This window comes from Piliocolobus tephrosceles, chromosome 20 (genome assembly GCF_002776525.5).
Source record: "Piliocolobus tephrosceles isolate RC106 chromosome 20, ASM277652v3, whole genome shotgun sequence".
In the NCBI taxonomy this organism is placed as follows: domain Eukaryota; kingdom Metazoa; phylum Chordata; class Mammalia; order Primates; family Cercopithecidae; genus Piliocolobus; species Piliocolobus tephrosceles.
The window spans coordinates 36317684-36339706 of NC_045453.1; the positions used below are offsets into that span (position 1 = coordinate 36317684).

At 56.0% G+C, this 22023-nt stretch overlaps 1 protein-coding gene across 1 annotated transcript; it reads right to left on the reverse strand.

The window, feature by feature from the left end:
- Window positions 1-284: 284 nt before the first annotated feature.
- EEF1A2 (eukaryotic translation elongation factor 1 alpha 2) lies at window positions 285-6503 on the reverse strand. The gene is made up of 5 exons (XM_026447237.1): window positions 6243-6503; window positions 4779-4993; window positions 3046-3225; window positions 2018-2314; window positions 285-506 (listed from the first exon to the last, which is right to left on the reverse strand). The coding sequence occupies exons 2-5, from the start codon at window positions 4920-4922 to the stop codon at window positions 285-287; spliced, it is 843 nt and encodes a 280-aa protein (XP_026303022.1). The 5' UTR covers window positions 4923-4993; window positions 6243-6503.
- Between the last annotated feature and the right edge of the window lie 15520 nt (window positions 6504-22023).

Sequence of the window (22023 nt, forward strand, 5' to 3'; positions counted from 1 at the left end):
GAAGGATGGATGGGTGGATGGATGGATGGTTAGATGGAGTGAAGGATGGTTGGTGGGGAGATGGATGGATGGATGGACAGAGAGGTGGATGGATGGGTGGATGGATGGGTGGATGGGTGGATGGATGGATGGATGGATGGATGGAAGGATGGATGGATGGATGGACGGACAGAGGATGGATGGGTGAGGAGGTGGGTGGATGGATGGATGGATGTGGGATGGACTCTTCCCCAGAAAGTGTGTGGTAAGGGGAGAGACTGGAGATAGCCCAGTCTTGAGATGCCTCATAGGGACCCCTGGTCTAGGGCAGGCAGAACTGGCTGGGCAGGAGCTCCAGCACAGCGCCCTTGCTCACCGCCGATCTTGTACACGTCCTGCAGTGGCAGGCGCAGGGGCTTGTCCGTGGGGCGCGTGGGGGGCAGGATGGTGTCCAGGGCCTCCAGCAGGGACACGCCGCTTGCGTTGCCCTCCTTACGCTCCACCTTCCAGCCCTTGAACCACGGCATCTGGACCGAAGGGAGAAAATCAGTCCATTACAGAGACATTGGTGGCCTCCCCACCCTCAGGCCTCCCCAGGGTGCCTCCAGGAATCCTCCTGTTCAGGCTAAATTTGCCTCATGCCCTTTAAGATGAACAATTTCCCCAACCTGCTCCTCCCCAGCCCATAGCCCCAGCATCACAGGGACCCTGGGGAGGAGATCCCTCTTAAAAGGAGGAGGACAAAGAGGTAAAGCACCCTTCCCAGCCCAGGCTGCTCAGGAGTTGCTGACACTGTGAACAAACCCCCAGTCCAGCCCCAAGCCCCGAAGGCCCCAGGCCCCTGACCATCAGCTCTAGGCAGGGCAGGTGACTTGACTAGGAGGATGCTGAGTCTGGACAAGGGCCAGGCCAGGGACAGAGCTGGAGGGGGAGCCTCGTCCCACCCTAGCTCCTGGACACCGTGCTGCCTCCAAGCTTGGCACAGCCCTGTCTGGAGCTTCTCCTGGTGCAGCCCCCACTCCCACCCCACGAAGCCTCCCTCTTGGCCACCTGCCACCAACAGGGAGCAGGGGAGGGAGCCGGCGGCACTGTGCCCCAGCTTCCCAGGGCCTGTATAAGCATGGGCCACCTAGCAGCTCAGGCCAGAGGGGAGTGTGGGGTCGTGGGGTCCCTGATGGCTGGAGGCCTCCCTGGAGAGGCGGGGAATGGCGTTCACCACATGACACCTGTGAGGAAAATGCCATCACAGGTAAACGACACCCAGCCTCATGAGATGGAGGCGGGGCTGGGGGAGCCCCTCTCAGCTCTGTCCCCAGACCTCAGCTCTGGGCTCAGTGCTGCTGGTCTGTCTCCCCACTGTCTCTAGACTCCACGCCTGTACCCTCACTGGTGGCAGCTACACTGCTGGCAGAGCCCAGTGGCGGCCATTCTGGTGTCTCCTCTGGCTTGGAGAACCCTTGGAACACAGTCTCAGGTTCTGCAAGTGTCTCTACGTGTCACATCCAGCCAAGGCAGAGTCCCTGGGCCACAGACTGCACGCTGAGCTCCCAACTGACCAGCCAAGAGCCAACCCTTAGCCCTCCCAGCCAGCCCAGAAGCTGCACAAACCCTGCTCCAAGACCCCAGGGGAGGCAGCTGGGGAGGCCCCCACGGCCCAGCCCGCAGCCCCTGCATGTTTTCCAGAGCCAGGACAATGGCCTGGCAGAGATGAAACCAACCACCCCATGGCAGGGCTCTGGAGACCAAGCACATGGGCCGTGCTGGAGGCCACTGCCCCTGCTGTGTTGACATCGGGGATGGGCCCTGGCCCTGGCCAGCCACGTGGGAGGATGAGTGTAGGAGCAAAGCCCGGTGCTGAGGGGGGATGGGGCTCCCCGCCAGGCCTTGAGCCAGTTAGGGAAACCCAGCAGGTTTCGTGGGGAACCTGCATTTGCCTGGGACAGGCCCCCCACCTCCCCCTGCCACCTGCCGGTGCCTCGCTCTGGGGCAGGGGGTCCAGCCCGCCCGTGTGGCCCGTCCCGCCCTAGCCACCACTCACGTTGGGGGAGGGCTCCAGCATGTTGTCACCGTGCCAGCCGGAGATGGGCACGAAGGGCACGGTGGCCGGGTTGTAGCCGATCTTCTTGATGTAGGCGCTGACTTCCTTGACAATCTCATCGTAGCGCTTCTCGCTGTAGGCCGGCTCCGTGGAGTCCATTTTGTTCACGCCCACGATGAGCTGCTTCACACCCAGCGTGTAGGCCAGCAGGGCATGCTCCCGTGTCTGCCCATTCTTGGAGATGCCCGCCTCGAACTCACCCACGCCCGCTGCCACGATCAGCACCGCACAGTCCGCCTGCCCAGCGGGGGACACAGTGAGCCCCGCCCCACCTGCCCGGCAGGGGACACAGGCCTCTCCAGGCAGTGGGCTGGGGCCTGAGCAGCCCACTGGGGCCTTGGGGAGGGAGACATGGGGGTCCCCACTTCAAGGGCAGTGTGGGGGGCTCATCGCCAGGCCACGGGTCAGGGCACTGAGGTTCAGCCCTGGCTCCCCCACCAGTGGGCTGTGTGTCCCCAGACAAGTCACTCAGCCTCTCTGGTCCTGTTCCTCACTTGAGGACAGATTGAGGTCACAGTTATCAAAGCAGTTTGGAGGTGGTGGCATGTGTCCTGCTGTCTGCAGGATGCTGTGTCTGGGGTGCCTGTGCATCTCTGTGAGTGCCCTGAAATGTCATACAGTCCAGGCCTCGCTGGTGGCACCTCTGCCCACTGCTCACTGTCCCCACCCTGGCCTCTAGCCCCTCTGTGCATGAAGGCGTGTCCATGTCCACATCTGCTCCCGTCTGTCTGGGGACTCTGACACTGGCTGGGTGTCCTCACAGGCACTGGTTCAGATGCCAGAGCCCTGGATTTGTTCTTGGGGGGTCTCTCACCCAGACTGGGTGAGAGGTGGCCCAGGTGAGGGGTCCCCTGCCCTCACAGGAAGCACAGGAGACCCCATCACCCCAGTGATCCCAGGGGCCCCCAGTGTCCCTTGAAGGGGTGCGGCGGCCTCCCCCCCAGCCCCACCTGCTGTGCCCTGCTCACCTGGGATGTGCCTGTGATCATGTTCTTGATGAAGTCACGGTGGCCGGGGGCATCGATGATGGTGATGTAGTACTTGGTGGTCTCGAACTTCCAGAGGGAGATGTCGATGGTGATGCCGCGCTCACGCTCCGCCTTCAGCTTGTCCAGCACCCAGGCATACTTGAAGGATCCCTTCCCCATCTGGAGCAGGTGAGGGTCACAGGTGAGGGTCACGGCTGAGGGCGAGACCTGGGACCCGGGGAGTCCCTGGCGGTGCGAGCTGCTTGTCACAGAAGAGTGGCCGCGGGAGGCGGGAGATGGGCTCCAGCACCCCCTTGCTCCCCGCCGGGGTCCTGGAAGGCCGGCCCACTCCGTCTGGACCCCACACCCAGACCCTGCCCCCCGTGGCCGGCCTCCGCACCGGCTCCGGAATGGGTGCGGCTACGCACGTCCACCAGCAGGTGGCGCGAGGGCCTGGGAGCCGCCAGATGGGATAAACCCCTCCCCCGCCAGGGCTCCCCTTTATCTGAAGCTGCGGACGCCCCCAGATCCCTTCCTCAGCCAGAGGCCAATAATACCACCATGTTTGGGGCTGTCAGATAAACAACCCTCGGTGTTATTTTATTTTAAGGTGAGGAGACGGGAAGACGGAATGAGGTCAGGAGGAGGGCCTGGCTGCACAGCTCCTTCCCGCTGCTCCAGCCTCCCCACGCCTCTGAGGTTTCTCCTCCCCTTCCTCGCTCTGCTGGTCGCGGGAAGCTGGGGGGCCTCAGCCAGTGAGACCCCCACAGAAGGGGACGGGCTGCAGTCAGGGCAACAGCGATGGTCACTACCCAGCTGGGTATAGCTCCTCGCCGGGGCCTCGCACAGACTGGACTCTTGCCCCACAAGAGGCTGCCCAGCCTGGAGGGGACCCAGAGGGGACCCAGCTGGGGCCTGAACCAGTGGCCCTCTGAAACCCCGCCTTCTCCCGACGAGGCTGGGTAAAGGGTGATGCAGCCCAAACTCAGAGCACCCACCTCACCAGGGCAGAGACTCAGCCCAGGACAGCGAGTGCCCCCCTCCCCGGGCCCTGGCCTCCACCTTCATCATCCAGGCGAGAGCTCCTACAGGCCCTCCCAGAGCGGGCTTCTCCCCAGAGCCCTGGGCAAGGGAGGGGGACCAGAGAGCAGACCCTGACTCATGGCCACTCCCCACCACCGTCTCAACCACCAACGAGGAACCGCTTCAAAAGGTCAGCCAGAGGGCCACCCCATCCAGGACCCCCACCCCAGGGCTGCACTGGACAGCAGCCTTCCACAGCCCAGCACAAGAAAATGGAGCAGACGGGCCAGCTGCCCATCAATCAGCTATTAATAGCAGCGTGCGTCCTGGCAGGGCCCTGGGACAAGTGAGGGCAGCACCACCTCCAGCCCCAGCCTTGGCCCTGGGGGGAAGGGGGCAAGGCTCTAGGGCCCTCCAGCCCCAGCTCAATGTGGCAGAGTTCCAGAGCCTTCTGTGGACCCTCCCAGGTCATCTCCCTCACCACAGGGCAAGTCCGGCGGCTCGATGGCCACCCCTCCCCCACCAAGCTCTCTGCAAGAGGGGCTGCCCCACTGGACCCTCTGAGGCCTGAGTGCCCCACAGCGGGGGTCCCTCCTGCCCTGGAGGTCTCCTGAGCCACGTGTCCTGGGGCTGGGAGATGCCAAGCCTGGCCACCACAGGAGCTGGGGGTTCCTTCTCAGGGGGCCAAGACCACAGCCTCCAGAGCTCACCTCAGCCGCCTCCTTCTCGAACTTCTCGATGGTCCTTTTGTCGATGCCCCCGCACTTGTAGATGAGGTGGCCTGTGGTGGTGGACTTGCCGGAGTCCACATGGCCAATGACCACGATGTTGATGTGGGTCTTCTCCTTGCCCATTCTGCTGGGAGTGTGAGGGGCTGGCGGGACCTGGGGTGCTCTGGCTCAGGGCGAGGGGGGTTGCAGTGATTCTGTGGGACCAGCCGTGGAGGGGAGACAGGTGATGGGGAGCCCAGAGGGGAGAGACCAGCAGAGACTGTCCTGGCACAGGCTGGGCACACATCCCTGCCCACAAACCAAGCCCCCATGTTTGGTGGGGAGGGAAGGGCCCTCACCCACAGCTGGGCCTGGCGAGGGCAAGTAGAGGCTGTGCACTGCCGCCACCCCACGCTTGAGCCCAATCAGCCCCATCTGCTGTAAATAACTGGGCGTCGGGAGCCCGCCGGCCGCTCCTTGGGAAGGGGTTAGCTACCATTTGGAAGGACCACGCAGTGCCAGGCTGGGTACGTCCGTGACCAGCAAAGCGGGGTGATGAGTCACCTGCCCAGCGCTCCAGGGCCCTGTCCTCCACGCTTGCTCCCCTCCCTGGCGGCAGGGCCAGGGACACGGCGCCCCACCCCCACCCGCTGCCACCGGGGGAGAGATGGCCACTGCTCCCCACTCCCCTCCACAGGCAGGGACGGCGCCATCTTCCCCTCATCCCTGCCGGGCAGGCTGGGCCCGAGCCCCGACGGAGATGCGCTGCCCAGATTAGGGACCCAGAATAGCTCTACGCGCCACCCTCCCAGACTCTCACAGGGGCAGACAGCGGCCAGGAGGTGGGGGTCCCTGTTCCAGCCCGAGGAAGAGGACCCGGTCCAGCCAAGCCCAGCAAGTGTCAGGTGGAGATGCCCTCGGCCCGGTGGGGATATAGGGCGCACCCTCCCTCCGCCCTCCCCTCTGGTCAGGGCCCTGGGTCACAGCCCCGTCCCATCACAGAGGTCAGTGGAGAAACCCACGCTGCTCCTCGGGGACAGGCGGCTGGGGGAGGCAAAGAGGACAGAAGCCACCCTGGGGTGGGAACACGGGTGGGGGTGGGGAGGCCAGGGCCCCCAGATCTCACCACCTCCCTCAGCGTCCTCTGGCCCAGCGCCCCGAAGCCCGACCCCATCAGCCCCTGGCACTGAAGACCCTGCCCCCAGCTCGCACGGTCCCCGTGGCCCCAAGGTCATGGCTACCGGGAGATGGCCGCCCAGGACCCGGCCCCGCCGCCCCGCGCCGCCCCCCACCCCCGGCCCAGCCCGGCCGACGCGGGGACCCCCGGGAGCCGGAATCCGGGCGCGCGCGGGGGCGGGTGCGGGTGCCGGGCCCGGCCGCCCTCTGCCCCGCGGGACCGGCCCCGGGGGTCCCTCTTCGGAAGACGGGGGCGGGGGCGGAGGCCCGGGGGCCGAGCGTCCTTACCCGGAGCCGAGGTCTCAGCCAGAGGGACTGGCGGCGCCGGCGCCGGCGGTTTTATCTCCGGGAGGGGGTCCACCTATTGACGGTGGCGGCGCAGTGCACCGCGCCCTGCAGCACGCCAATGCGGAACCGCGCGGGAGGGGGCGGGGCGCGGACGCGCGCGGGCGGGCGCCACGGGGACGCGAGGGGATGCGGGAGGCGCGGGCTGCAAAGACGGACGCGGGAGGCGGGAGAGAAACGCGCAGCGGGCGGGGGCGGGGCGGGGGGCAGGGCGGGGAGGCGGCGGGAGGGAGGGACAGGGACGGAGACCGCGCTGGGAGAGCGCGGCGGGCCCGGGAGACGGGGCGAGAGCCGGCTCGGGGCAGGAACACGCTTCAGCCGCGAAAAGCGGTCCCCGGGGACGGGGCAGACGCCGAGGACCGGAGCCGGCAGGCGGGGGAGGGGAACAGCTGGGCTGCAGCCTGGGAGACGAGCCTGGGTCTACCGGCCCCTCCCCGGCTGCTCATGAGGGACGCCCAAGAACCACCGAAGCCCGGCTCTGAGGGGCTCTCCCTAATGAGGCCCGGGGGTGCAGGTCTCAGGGTGGAACCCCGGGATCTGCTGGTTTGCAGCCCCTGTCCTCACGTGCCTGCCCTCCTGGGCGCACCATGACAGGCCCCCAGGATCCGGCGCAGAACCACCCTCCCCCCAGAGGCTGGTCCCACGATGCAGGGAACGCCGGAAGCCCGCTCCCAGACCCACTGACATCTTCCAGGGACCCTCCCCTCCGGGTGCGCCTACCGCCGGCTGCTGCTGGGAAACAGCGCCAGCCAAGGGCGAGTCAGATCCAGACAGACCCAGGCCCCCGCCCAGCGCCCACTCCGCTGCACCTCAGCGCCTTGCGGCTGTCCTCACATGGGGTCAGGATGCCAAGCCAAAGACCGGGCCACGCTCTGTAGGAAGTGGGGAGTCCCTTAGGTCCTGGGCATCCGCGGGTAATGACCAGCGTGGGATGTGAGGCAGGGGATGTGGCGGCCATGTGTTGCATGAAGACCAAGGTCAGGGGCTTCCTCCAGACCCCAGGATCCTGTCGTCTCACCCAGGTATTCACGTCTTCCCTCCCACACTGCCCCCCCACTCGGATCTTCCTGCCAGCAGGGTCTCAAGAGGTGTGTGCTGAGTGGGGGCAGAGCCCTGGCACCTGTCCTCTCAGCCCTGAGTGCCCACTGGGTGTTGACATGGAGGGCCTGGGTCGGGCCCGGCACCTGCCACTGGGTAAAGCCATGGGGATCCGGAGAGACTGGACCCCTACCAGGCCCGCTGGCGGGTGTGAGGAGGAAGGAAAGGTGGGGGTCCAGGGTCCGGGCCAAACAGTTCTCCCCAGCCCATGGAGAGGGTCTCTCAGGACACTGGTCTGTGGCTGCGTCTGCCCCATAGGAGTCCAGGGACTTGAGCTCCTGAGCCACAGGCAGGAGAGGAGGCCGGGAGGGCCTGCCAGGTGCCCCGGCACTTCCGAGTGCTGCTGATGCCATCAAACAGGAGCCAGGAATAAAAATATCCGCCTGGCGAGAAAGCAAGTCCCGCCCCACCCCACCCAGCTGGTCTCTATATTTAACGCCTCCCCTGCAGCCTGAAAGTTAGGCAGGGATTTGGGAAGTGGGCTTGCTGCAAGGGCTCCAGTGGCCCAGGCTGGGGTCCCTGGGATGCCCACCCCACTCCCTCAAAGGACAACCAGGACTCTGGGCTACCTTTTCCAGACACCCCTTCCCCCTCAGCTCCCGGCTCACCCACAGCGGTGCCAGGGGCTCACATATGCCGGGGGCCTTGCCACCCACAGGAGTGGCCCCTGAGAGTGAGTGGAATGTGGCATCCTCCCCAAAGCACCTGTGTGATGACCCTGGGCAAGGGTGTCGGTGACTCCTCCAAAGAGTCTCCTGGGCACCAGGACACATTGGGTCCACGGTGCGGCCCTTCGGGGCCCTGGGAGCCGCTGACTCAGTATCTGGAGACACTTGGAACACACAGCTAACCGGGCTGTGGTCACAAGGCTAAACACTAAGACACCGATGGTTCCGAGCCCTGCAAGACTGAACAGTACTGAATGACTACTAACCACGGAATGTTAACTGCTGAATAACAGCAGTGGCCTGACCACGTCCCCAAAGTGCACGAGCTGTAACTTAATCTCCAATGCAACAGTGCTGGGGGCTGGGCTTCCAGGAGGGTGTCTCGGTCATAAGGGGTTTACCCTTCTGAATGGATTTGTGCCCTTTAAACAGGACTCATGGCAGTGGGTTCTCTCTTGCTCCTCCACCTTCTCCCACGTGAGGACGCAGCAAGAAGGCCCTGCCAGATGCCAGCACATTGATCCTCGACTTCCGGGCCTCCAGACTGTGAGAAATAAACTTCTGTTTACTTATAATAAACATAACTTATAAATATATAAAGCAAACTTTATAAAGTAAATTTTTAGATTTAAGTAATGTATAATTACCCAGTCTCAGGTATTCTGACATAGCACAACAAGCAGGTTGTGCTACTTGTCAACAGACGGGTAGCGCCAAATGACTTTGAGTACCAAGCAAATTAGCCACAGCCAAGTCGCCCAGCTGTGTGAGTTCACCGTGTGGGGGACGGGGGACAGGGGGCCATGTGCATGCACAGTGTGCGGGGATGGGGGCTGCGGGGACAGATGCTATGAGGTAGGCCCCCCAAGGCTGGCCGGAGGACCTTGAGAACCTGTGAGGCAACTGGGCACAGAAAGGCCAAGATTCCTGTCCAAGGACACAGAGCAAATAGGGGGCCTGTGGCCTGTGCTTTCCCTGCCCTCCCCCAGGTCAGGACTTGGGCCCTTCTTCCTGCGTCTGAGTCCCTGGTCACAGTGCCCCCTTACCAACAACGGGGGGGGGGGCAGGCAAGAGGGGGCATGGTGAGTCAAGAGGGCACCAGCCAATCAGGGCTCCCCTGAGGGCAGGCCCCGCCCCTCCTCGACCTCTCCCAGAGCCCCCAGACCCTGCCCCTCCTTGCCCCCTCCCAGAGCCCCCAGGACCCATCCCTGAGCTGTTTGGGGAGACACAGGCAACCCCTTCTTTGGCTGGCTAGGGTTTCACGAGCCTCGGGGAAGAAGATGTAGCTAAAATTAACCGCTATCAAGCTGTCAGCCCCGGAAATAAACCTGCCTCCCATTGGCTGCTGGTGACGTCACTGCCGGGTTAATAATAGCCTCCGAGTGCCTAACGAACCACCTGTGCATGGGGCACAGCCAGGCCATCACCCCGGGGCCACCGCCGCAGGCAGGTGGAGGCTGGCAGCCCAGAGGCAGACAGAGACTTGGAGGCAGGGTGGGGAGCAGGGCCAAGGCGGCTCTCTGGCCCCCAGTGTCTCAGGATGACCTCAGCCCTGGCCTGGCCCCAGAGCAGGTGCGGATTCGGTTCCCAGTCACGAAGCATCTCATCTGCTGGCCCACCTGGGCCCCCTGGATGGCCACCAGGACAAGGTCCTCACCCCCGGCCATGCCTTGGGGCTGGCTCCCAGGGGACTGAACATGCCCTTGAGGCTGTGAATTAAACAGTCTCCATGGCAGCAGAGAGCTCCTGCCTCTGGAGCCTCCCTTAGAGGAGCAGCTCATGTCCCCCCAGACCAGAGAAGCTGGGGCTGGGCTGGCAGCAGGCAAACATGCCTGCGGGTCACGCCACAGACCTGGGCCAGCCACGGCCCTGACAGCCCACCCTCCAACCTGGTGTCTGGGTGTGGCTGAGGCAGACCTAGTCTACCAGGGAGGCCCAGAAGGGATGTAGCCCCTCGGAGAGGGGGAAGGGCGGCCTGGCCTGCCACCCCCACCTGCAGGCCCCAGCAGGGAGCGTTGCCATGGTGAGAGGCAGCAGCAGCAGGAGGCCCCTCCCTCCAGGCCCTGCTGCCCGGGAGCCCAGCACCCACCCTGGTGGGGAGCAGAGAGCACGTGCTCCTGCACAAGCAGCACTTTCTAGGCTTCTGGGCTTCCAGCTGCAGTCCCCCCCAGCCCCTCCCGGCTCCTGGCCGTTACAGCCCATTGCAGGCTGGGAGGCTAAACAGGAGGCCGGGGTCACCGACCAGGGTGGGGTCACCTCTTGGACCCAAGAAGGGCAGCCCCTGGTGCCAGCCCAGGGGCACTGTGCCCTCCAGTGCCCGGAGGCGGAAGGGAGAGCCTGGGTAGGGTCTGCAGACCATTAACCCCACAGCTGCCTCCTCTGGGCCCTGGAGGAAGAGGGGCCCATCAATTGTGTCTCATTCTGTAGCTGGTCTGGAGAGAATGGGGGGTCCGGGGTCTGTGGTCACGTCTGGAGAGAATGGGGGGTCCGGGGTCTGTGGTCAGGTCCGGAGAGAATGGGGGGGTCCGGGGTCTGTGGTCAGGTCCGGAAAGAAGGGGGGGTCCGGTGCCTGTGGTCAGGGCCCCCTCAAGGGCCCACTGAAAGCAGAGCTCCCTCCCTGTGACCCCACCCAAGGTCCCAACTCCCCTCCTGTGTACCCGGCACCAGGTTCAAGGGGGATCTCTCGAGGTGGGGAAATTGCCCTGGGGAACCTGAAGTTCATTGGCAGCTCTGGAGACCCTGTTTTCAGCCCTTTGAATAGCCCTCCCTCAGTTAGGCAGCGGGGGATCTTATGAAGGGAGTAACAGGACCCTGCCCGCACGAGCCTCCCAGAGGCCACGGCCATCATCGCCTCCCACAGAGACTCAGAGCTTTCCCACCCCGGAGGGGCCTCCCCACACTGCCAGGAACCCAGCAGCTGGGCCAGGGCAGGAGGAAGGGCAGGGAGAACACAGAGGGGACGTCTGCCTTTTTAAAGACATGACTTTGAGCATACATGGAGAAAAGCGACACACTGCAAATGTGCCTGATGAGTTACCACCAGGAGAACATACCCAGACCAAGAAACAGCATTCCCTCCCGCCCCTCAGTAAAGGTGACTTCTGACACCACAGATCACGTCTGCCTGTTTGTAAACTTATATAAAGGGAACGCAGTGCACAGTGTGTATCGTTTGTCTGGTTTCTTTCACGCACGACTGTATCTGTGAGATGCGTCCGTGCTGTCCCGTGCAGTAGGCATGGGTTCATTTTCATTACTGTACCGCATTCCACTTCCAGTTCCGAACGACTACAAATAAAGCTGCTACGAACACTTGTGTGCGTGTCTCTTGTGTGGGTGTGCCTGCTTAGTACACATCCCAGGATGTTCCAGCCACACGATAGGTACATCATGCCAACCACTACTTTATCGCCTCTTGGCTTGAAATTTAACCTTCAACACCTGCTGCCCAGCAATGGACAGAATTGCTTTAAGCATTTCTCCTTTATACTGGGCAGATTCATTTTTTTCTTTTCTTTTCTTTTTTTCTGAAACAGGGTCTCACTCTGTCCCCCAGGCTGTAGTGCAGTGGCACAATCATGGTTCACTGCAGCTTCGGCCTCCCAGGCTTAAGCAAGTGGCCCCACCCAAGGTCCCAACTCAACGTACAATAATGTACAATAATGCCTACTCAAGGTCCTACCTCCGCCTCCCAAGTATTTGGGACTGCAGGTACACACCACCACACCCAGCTAATTTTTGTATTTTTTACAGAGATGGGGTCTCACCACATTGCCCAGGCTGGTCTCCAACTCATGGGCTCAAGTGATCCACCCGCCTTGGTCTCCCAAAGCCCTGGGATTACAGACACGAACCACCACACCCAGCTGAGATTCACTTTTTTGAGGAAGGCAATAAAGAGTGAATTTGCAGCTGAGAATAAATCAGTTGATAATTGGCCTTTTCCCTTGACCGTGGATTGCATTGTCCTGTTTCTTCATGTGTCTAGTGATTTTTGACTGAATACTGGACATCGTGTGGAGAGTCTGTTCTGCTTCCTCCTCTGAAGCTGTCAGTGTTTGCTTTGCAGGTCGTTTCATTGCTGGGCCCTTGTGGGCTTGTTCTCATGCTTTGTTGGTGTCAATCTGCGGAAAGCCCAAAGTGTGCTTCCCAAGTCCTGCTACCTGGGTAAGATTCAACCCTCAATCTCAGTCTCCCCTGCAGATCTCTGAGGGGCTTCGTCTGAGCTTTCATTAGATGAGTGTGGAGTAGGCATTACTGTACATTGTAGTCCTTTCTCCTTAAAAAAAAAAAACAAAAACAAAAACAGTAAAGTCTCTCCACTCTGGCCAGATCCAAATGCCAAACGCCAAAATGCGACCCGACACAGCTTGTCCTCTAATATCTTTGTTCCGCTCTAACTTGGGGTGGACTCAACCTCAGGTGATCCCTGGCGAGTTGCAGCCTTGAATACTTTCCTCTGAGAAGCACTATGGTTTGTGCCCAGCCCATAGGCCACAGAAAGTTGATAAGTCACTCTGTGATTGGCTGCATCATTCAAGGCTCTGTCGTGGGGGCAGAGCTGCACGACGCCCCTGCTTCTGTGAAGACATGGCTGCCGGAAGGCCTGGGAGGGGGCTTGTATCAGGGAACCAGTGAGTGACCCCAGGCTGCCAGCCAACAAGAAAGCAGGGACCTCAGTCCTACCGCCACAGGGAACTGAATTCTGTCAACAACCATGTGGCCTTCAAAGAGGACCTCAAGCTTCAGAAAGAAACACCAACACAGGCCGGGCGCGGTGGCTCAAGCCTGTAATCCCAGCACTTTGGGAGGCCGAGACGGTCGGATCACGAGGTCAGGAGATCGAGACCATCCTGGCGAACACGGTGAAACCACGTCTCTACTAAAAAATACAAAAAACTAGCCAGGCGAAGTGGCGGGCGCCTGTAGTCCCAGCTACTCGGGAGGCTGAGGCAGGAGAATGGTGTAAAACCCGGGAGGCGGAGCTTGCAGTGAGCTGAGATCTGGCCACTGCACTCCAGCCTGGGCCACAGAGCAAGACTCTGTCTCAAAAAAAAAAAAAAAAGAAACACCAACACCTTGGTGGCGCTCTTGAAACCCCAAACCACCCAGTGGAAGTGTGTGTCAGTTCCTGACCCCCCAAAACTGAGAATAAATGCATGTTTTTTAAAGCTACTAAATTGGTGTTGATTGGTTATGCAGTGACAGATAACAGCACAGGGCCTATAATCACTGCTCTCTGGTGAACCTCCAGTGCCGTCTCACCATCAGCCACAGGCTTGCAGGGGTCCCAAGCACTCCCTACCAGCAACATGCACACTTAAGCCCCTCGCTCCAGTCTCTGCCTCTCATCCCAGGGGGACCACCATGCTCTGCCTGGAGCCCTGCTTGTGGGGTGGCCGAGGAGACCCGGGCGCGTGGGCACCTCTAAGCACCCTCTCGGTCTTGTGCTGTCCACGCCCTGCTGCCTGGAGAGAGCTGTGCACAAATTTTGTCTGGTCTCCGAGTTGTTTCTGGAGAGAGACATAGCTGGCAGCAGCTACTCCTCCACAACTGGAAGCAGCGGTTGACTCCACACCAACATAAAGACAATTTTTTATTTTGCAATGATTTCAAACTTACAGAAAAGTTGCAAAACTGGTACCAAGAACTCCCCGACATGCTTCGTCCAGGGTCTCTAATTGTTCACATTTTGCCCATTTGCTTTCTCATTCCTTCTCTGTCTTTCACACGTGGACTCTTTTCTTTCTGAAGCACATGAGAAAAGGTTGCATAAATCACTGCCTTTAGTCCTCCCTGCTTCTGTGTGTACTTCTGGCAGATACAATAAGTACTCCTACAGTCCACATTCCGATTGCCTATAGTCCACATTCCGATTGCCTATAGTCCACGTTCCAATTGCCGCGGTTAACCCAGCAGAGCTGTCTGTTGGCATCGCTGATCAAGGCTTGTAGCCTCCCTCAATCTCAGATAGCTTATCAGTTCCTCAGTCTTTTTATTTTTTATTTATTTATTTATTTATTTGAGACAGAGTCTAGCTCTGTCGCCCAGGCTGGAGTGCAGTGGCACAATCTTAGTTCACTGCAAACTCCACCTCCCAGGCTCAAACCATTCTCCTGCCTCAGCCTCCCGATTAGCTGAAATTACAGGTGCCCGCCACCACATCCAGCTAATTTTTATGTTTTCAGTAGAGACAGGGTTTCACCATATTGGCCAAGCTGGTCTCAAACTCCTGACCTCAAGTGATCCACCTGCCTCAGCCTGCCAAAGTGCTGGGATTGCAGGCATGAAGCACTGGGCCCAGCTCAGTCTTTTTATTTTTATATTATTTTATTGTTTTACTATTTTCATGGTATCGACATTGGGCCTGTCTTTTTAAAAATCTCTTATGACACTGAAACTTTTGAAGAATGCAAACCGGGTGTTTTGTAGATGGTCCCTGAGTTGAGTGTTCCCGACATTTCTGCATGAACAGATTGGCACAAGAGCCAGGCGTCCTTCCCAGCGCATGGGACACTGGCTGCCCACAAGCGGCAATGGTACCTTCGATCCGCGGGTTAAACTGGCGTCCACAAGTTTCTCACAGCAGAGTTACCACTTTTCCCTTCATAACTGATAACTAAGCCGGGCACGGTGGCTCACAGCTATAATCCCAGCACTCTGGGAGGCCGAGGCGGGGGGATCACTTGAGCCCAGGAGTTCGAGACCAGCCCAGCCAAAATGGGGAAACCCCATCTCTACTAAAAATTCAAAAATTAACCAGGTGTGGTAGCACATGCCTGTAGTCCCAGCTGTAGTCCCAGCTACTCAGGAGGCCGAGTCACGAGAATCACTGGATCCCAGGAGGCAGAGGTGGCAGTAGCCGAGATCATGCTGCTGCACTCCAGCCTGGGTGACAGAGTGAGAGAGAATCCGTCTCAAAAAACCCGAAAATTAACAAGGAAGTACTTTTGATACCGGTGGCCAGGGGAGGTCCCCAAATGCCAATGAGACCTTGACCCAGGCCAGTGTCCGCCTCTTAACACCATCATAAAAGGAATTCAAGGACGAGTTAAAAAATAATGAAAGTTGGCCAGGCGCGGTGGCTCAAGCCTGTAATCCCAGCACTTTGGGAGGCCGAGACGGGCGGATCACGAAGTCAGGAGATCGAGACCATCCTGGCTAACACCGTGAAACCCCGTCTCTACTAAAAAATACAAAAAACTAGCCGGGCGAGGTGGCAGGCGCCTGTAGTCCCAGCTACTCGGGAGGCTGAGGCAGGAGAATGGCATGAACCTGGGAGGCGGAGCTTGCAGTGAGCTGAGATCCGACCACTGCACTCCAGCCTGGGCGACAGAGCGAGACTCCGTCTCAAAAAAATAATAATAATAATAATGAAAGTAGAGATTTATTGCAAAGCAAAAAGTACAAGAAAGCAGAGTGTGGCCGGGTGTGAAGGCTCACGCCTGTAATCCCAACACTTTAGGAGGCCGAGGCAGGAGGATCACTTAACCCCAGGAGTTCGAGACCAGCCTGGGCAACACAGTGAGACCCCCGCCTCACGAAAATAAATAAGTAAATTAAAAAAAACCATAAAAGAAGAAAGGGGAGTGCGGGTGTTCTCAAGAGAGCGAGTCGTGAGGCAGGGTTTGGGGCTCCTACCTTGAATGGGTTTCTTTAGCCCAAGGAGTGGAATATTCATGAAGATTTCTGGAAGAAGGTGAAGATTTCTAGGAACTGTGGTGCCACCCATTTTTATACCAAATATGTGTGTTCCTGGAACTGTCATGGTGCTGCTGAGTGTGATTTGTGTGTTGATGAGCATATAATTAGGTCACTGGTGCAACCCAGGTCAAGTCTGCTGCCATGTGGGTCCAGTCGTGCAGTCGTCTCAGCCGGCTTGGCCCAGTGGGTCTGGCTGTCCCGGCCGGTTTGGCCCACGTCCTGGTTTTCAGGGTGTGATCACCCCCCGGCCTCTGCAGCTTTTTCAACAGCTCCCTTTTGATAGTCATGAAACGGCTGCCTGGAATCTTCTGTTCTCCTGTGGCCACCTTGTCATAGTCCTGTCCCACTCTGGATCAGGTAAATGTCCTGGCCCTCATCAGAATCCATCTCTGGACTTAGCATTCGTGGATGATTCGAACCTGGATCAGCGTTTACTAAGATGGCTGTGGGTTTTAAATCACCGTTTTATCTGTCGTTATTTTTTTTTGGAAGTTGACTTTTTTGGAAGATATATGATTCTATGGATATTCACACACACACATATCGCCACCGCCGTGGTCAGGAAGCAGGACATCCCACGACTCGGAAATCTCCCCAGACACGCCATTTGCGGTCACCCCTCCTCCTGCGCATGGAAACCCCATTTGTTCTAAGAAGGTTGGACGAGGCCCAGGACATAGACGCACCGGATTGCACTGGGGTCTGGCTTTTCTCAGTTAGCACGGCACTGTGGAGACCCACCCGGGGTTTTCACAGATCGGGGGCTCATTCCTTCTATCACTGAGCAGTATCTTGTGCACGACGCACCAGTCCATCCCTTCACCTGCAGAAGGACACCTACAACGGTTCCAGGTTGGGCAGCTGTGAATAGAGCTCCCATACACGTCTGTGTACTGTCTTTTAATGTAAACCTGTCTGAATTGGTCTTGGATAAATGCTCAGAAGTGGAATTGCTGGGTCATGTGCCAGGTGCAGCTTCGCCAGAAGCTGCTGACCTGGCCTCGGGAGGGAAACCCGGCCGTCTGCACCGCCAGGGGAGTTCCCGGAGCCTCACGGCCTCCACCCGCAGCAGCACTTGGCGTCCTTGGTGTTGGGAATTTTTTCTTTTTTTTTAGCTGTCGTCATAGGTAGCCTCTCATGGTGCTTTTAATTTGCATTTCCCTAATGTTGAAGAACATTTCATGGGCTGGTTAGTACATGGTCTTTGGTGAAGCTCCCATTAAGTCTTTTATTCTTTTGTTTATTTATTTTGAGACGGAGTTTTGCTCTTGTCACCCAGGCTGGAGTGCAGTGGTGCGATCTCAGCTCACTGCAACCTCCACCTCCTGGGTTCAAGCAATTCTCCTGCCTCAGCCTCCTGAGTAGCTGGGACTACAGGCGCCCGCCACCTCGCCCGGCTAACTTTTTTTTTTTTTTTTTTTCCAGTAGAGATGAGGTTTCTCCATGTTCGTCAGACTGGTCTCAAACTCCCGATCTCAGGTGATCTGCCTGCCTCGGCCTCCCAAAGTGCTGGGATTACAGGTGTGAGCCACTGCACCCAGCCTTTTATCTTTTTTTAAAAACAGCTTTATTGAGATATCATCTACACACCATAATATTCACCCATTTAAAGTGCATGATGCAATGGCTCTTAGCATCTTTACAGAGCTGTGCAACCATCACCACAATCTAATTTTAGAACATTTCATCACCCCGAAAAGAAACCTTGTACCATTTAGTAATCAGTCCGCGTTCCTCTCCCACCTCCAACCAAGCCCTGGGCAACCACTCATCTGCTTTCTGACTCCATGCGTTTGCCTGTTCTGGGCGTTTCTGCGAACGGAGCTGCGCCCCGTGTGTGGTCTTTGCTGACTGGCTGCTTCCGGGTTTGGTTTCTGGGCGTCGCAGCCTGCGTCAGTGCCTTATTCTTTCTTGTTGCCAAACAATCCTCCGCTGTAGAGATGGGCCACGTTTTGTCCATCATTCATCAGTTGATGGACATTTGGGTTATTTCCCTTTTTATTTTATTTTATTTTTTATTTTTTGAGATAGAGTCTTGCTCTGTGGCCCAGGCTGGAGTGCAGTGGCGTGATCTCGGCTCAGTGCAACCTCCACCTCCCCGGTTCAAGTGATTCTTCTGCCTCAGCCTCCCAAGTAGCTGGGATTACAGGCGCCCGCCACCACACCTGGCTAATTTTTGTATTTTTAGTAGAGACAGGGTTTTGCCATGTTAGCCAGGCTGGTCTTGAACTCCTGACCTCAGGTGATCCGCCCACCTCGGCCTCCCAAAGTGCTGGGATTACAGGCGTGAGCCACCTCGCCCAGCCTGTTTCCACTTTTTAGCTAATATGAATAATGCTCTATGGGCGTACAAGTTTTTTGGTGTGGACACATGTTTTCATTTATCCCGGGTAGATATCGAAGAGCAAAATCCTGTGACTATATTTAACCTTTTGAGGAACTGCCAAAATGTTTTCCGAAGTGGTTACACCATTTCACATTCTCAGCAGCTGTGTGGCAGGGTTTCCATTCCATATTCCTCTGCTTTTATTATTGTGTGTCTTTTTATCAGAGCTCTGCTGGGTGTGAAGTGCTGTCTCATTGGGGTTTGGATTTGCATTTCCCTAACAACTAACCCTATGGATCTTTTTGTGTAGCTTTTAGCCATTTGCATGTCTTCTTTGCAGAAATGTCTTTTCAAATCCTTGACCCTTTTCTTCTTCTTTTTTTTTTTTTTTTTTTTTTTTGAGATGGAGTCTCACTGTCACCAGGCTGAAGTGCAGTGGTACAATCTTGGCTCACTGCAACCTCCGCCTCCCAGGTTCAAGTGATTCTCCTGCCTCACCCTCCTGAGTAGCTGGGATTACAGGTGCACACCACCACACCTGGATAAATTTTGTATTTTTTGTAGAGACGGGGTTTCACCATGTTAGTCAGGCTGGTTTCAAATTCCTGACCTTGTGATCCGCCCACCTCAGCCTCCCAAAGCTCTGGGATTACAGGCATGAGTCACGGTGCCCAGCCCCTTGGTCAGGTTTTAAATTGAATTGTTTATTTTTATGTTTTGGTGTTGAGTCTTGAGAGTTTTTTATGTATGGTGGATAGAAGTCCTTTGTCAGTTATGTGATTTGCAAATATTTTCTCCAAGTCTGTGGCTTGTCTTTTTAATCTCTTAACAGGATCATTCACAATACAAGTTTTTTATTTCAGTGAAGCCCAGTTTATCCATATTTTTCTTAAATGGATCATGCTTTTAATATTGGCTACTTAGGTCACATAGATGACCTCTTGTACTTTCTTCTAGATGTTTTATAGTTTACATTTTATATTTAGATACATTATCCATTTGTATAGTTAATCTTTGTTAATATGTGAGATTTGGGTCAAGGTTTTTGTTTGTTTGTTTGTTTTGCATGTGAATGTCAAATGCTTCCAGCACCATTTGTTGAAAAGATTATACTTTTTCTTTTTTTTTGAAATAAGGACTCACCCTGTTGCCCAAGCTGGAGTGAGGTGGCATGATCTCAACTCACTGCAACCTCTGCCTCCTGGGCTCAAGCGATCCTCCCACCTCAGCCTCCTGAGTAACAGGGACTATAGGCATGTGCCATGAAGCCCAGCTACTTTTTGTAGAAACAAGGTCTCGCCATGTTGCCCCGGCTGGTCTCTAACCCCTGAGCTCAAGTGATCCACCTGCCTCAGCCTCCCAAAGTGCTGGGATTGCAGGCATGAGTCACTGTGCCCAGCAGAAAAGATTATACTTGCTCTGTCAAATCACTGAGGTGCCTTTTCTCAGAGAACATTTGGTCGCATCTGTGTCAGACTGTCTCTGCACTCTATCCTGTTACACTGATGTCTGTGTCTGGCTCCTCACCAAGACCTCACTGTCTTGTTTTGTTTTCTTCTGTTATTTTTGTTTTTCTAAGACATCTTGTTATAGCACACTGTCTTGATTATTGTGATTTTACAGCAATTTCTAAAATGAGGTCGCAGCTAGGTGCAGTGGTTTACGCCTGTAATCCCAGCACTTTGGGAGCCTGAGGTGGGCGGATTCCTGAGCCCAGGAGTTCAAGACCAGCCTGGCCAACATGGTGAAAGCCCATCTCTACTAAAACTACAAAAATTAGCCAGGCATGGTGGTGCACACCTGTAATCCCAGCTACTCGGGAGGCTGAGGCACAAGAATTGCTTGTACCCAGGAGGTTGCAGTGAGCTGAGATCATGCCACCACACTCCCAGCCTGGGCAATAGAGTGAGACTCCATCTCAAAAAAATAAAATAAAATAAAATGAGGTCATACATGGAAAGAATAGTCTTTTCAACAAACGATGTTGGGAAATCTTCATATCCACCTGCAATATAATGAAACCAGCTCTTCCCTCACCTGTCAATCAATATGATGATGCCGGCTCTTCCCTCACCTGTCAATCAATACGATGAAGCTGGCTCTTCCCTCACCTGTCAATCAATACGATGAAGGAAGCCAGCTCTTCCCTCACCTGTCAATCAATATGATGAAGCCAGCTCTTCCCTCACCTGTCAATCAATACAAATAAGCCAGCTCTTCCCTCACTTGTCAATCAATACAATGAAGCCAGCTCTTCCCTCACCTGTCAATCAATACGATGAAGCCAGCTCTTCCCTCACCTGTCAATCAATACAATGAATGAAGCTGGCTCTTCCCTCACCTGTCAATCAATACAAAGAAGCCAGCTCTTCCCTCACCTGTCAATCAATACGATGAAGCCGGCTCTTCCCTCACCTGTCAATCAATACGATGAAGCCAGCTCTTCTCTCACCTGTCAATCAATATGATGAAACTGGGCTCTTCTCTCACCTGTGTATCAATATGATGAAGCCGGCTCTTCCCTAACCTGTACATCAATATGCGACCTAATAAAAGTATAAAACTATTTGAAGAAACCATAGGTGTAGGCTGGACGTAGTGGCTCATGCCTATAATTCCCCAGCAGTTTGGGAGGCTAAGGTGGGAGGATCCCTTGAGCCCAGGAGTTCAAGACCAGCTTGGGCAACATAGAAAGACCACATCTCTCCAAAAAAGTAAGAAATTACCAAGAGTGGTTGTGTGCACCTGTAGTCCCAGCTACCAGGGAGGGTCAGATGACAGTATCCCTTGAGCATAGGAGGTCAAGGCTGCAGTGAGCTGAGAATGTGTCACTGCCCTCCAGCCTGGGCAACAGAGGAAGACTCTGTCTCAAAAAAAAAAAAAGGTAAACGTTCATGACCTTCTTAGATAAGACACTGAAACCACAAGCAAAGTGAGAAAAAGTAGGTAACTGGACTTTGCCAAAATGAAAAACTTTTGTGCATCAAAGGACACCATAAGAGGATGTAGAGACAATCTACAGAATGGGGGAAAGTATTTGCGAATCACAGCAGACAAGGGTCCAGCGTTCCGAATATACAAAGGACTCTAACAACTCAACAACACAAAGACAAAAACCCAATGTAAAATGGTTCCGAATAAACCTTTATCCAAAGAAGATGCCCAAATGGTCAATACCATTTCGTACTCAATACCATGAGTCACTAGGAAAATGCAAATCAAAACCACAGTAAGACACCACCTCACACTCTCTAAGGTGGCTATAATCAGAAAAAAGAAAAATATCAAGTGCTGGCAAAAATGTAGAGAAATGGGAAGCCTCCTCCATTGCTGGTAGCAATGTAAAATGTTCCAGCCACTGCGGAAAAACAGTCTGGCGATTCCTCAGTAAGTTAAACATAGACAGCAGTGTCTGAGCCAGCAATTCCACTCCTAAGTACACACCAAAAGAGTTGAAAACAGGTACTCAAACAGAAACTTGTACATGGAATGTTTGCAATGGCACTATTTATAATATCCAAAAGGTGGAAACAACTCACGTGTCCATCAGTGGATGAATGGAGAGACAAATGTGATCTATCCATACAAAGGAATGCTATTCAGCCATAAAAAACGAATCTAGAAAACTGGGTGAAAGAAACCAGAAACAAAAAGGCAGAATTCGTATGATTCCATTTGTATGATGTGTTCAGAATAGGTAAATTCAGAGACACAGAAAGCATATTAGTGGTTGCTAGGGGTTGGGGATGGGGACAGGGAAAGGGACTGTTTAATGGGTATGGTTTCCTTTTGGGGAGATGAAATGTTTTGGAACTAGTCAGAGGTAATGTGTGCACTGCATTGTGAGTGTTCCACGATGGGTGTACTACTGCATTGTGAGTGTTCCACGATGGGTGTACTACTGCATTGTGAGTGTTCCACGATGGGT

Coding starts and splice junctions, on each gene's coding strand:
- EEF1A2 (XM_026447237.1), bottom strand. CDS start 4,922: ATGGGCAAGGAGAAGACCCACATCAACATCGTGGTCATTGGCCATGTG. Junction 3,226..4,778: donor TCGAGAAGGAGGCGGCTGAG/GTGAGCTCTGGA, acceptor CACCTGCTCCAG/ATGGGGAAGGGATCCTTCAA. Junction 507..2,017: donor TGCTGGAGCCCTCCCCCAAC/GTGAGTGGTGGC, acceptor CCTTCGGTCCAG/ATGCCGTGGTTCAAGGGCTG.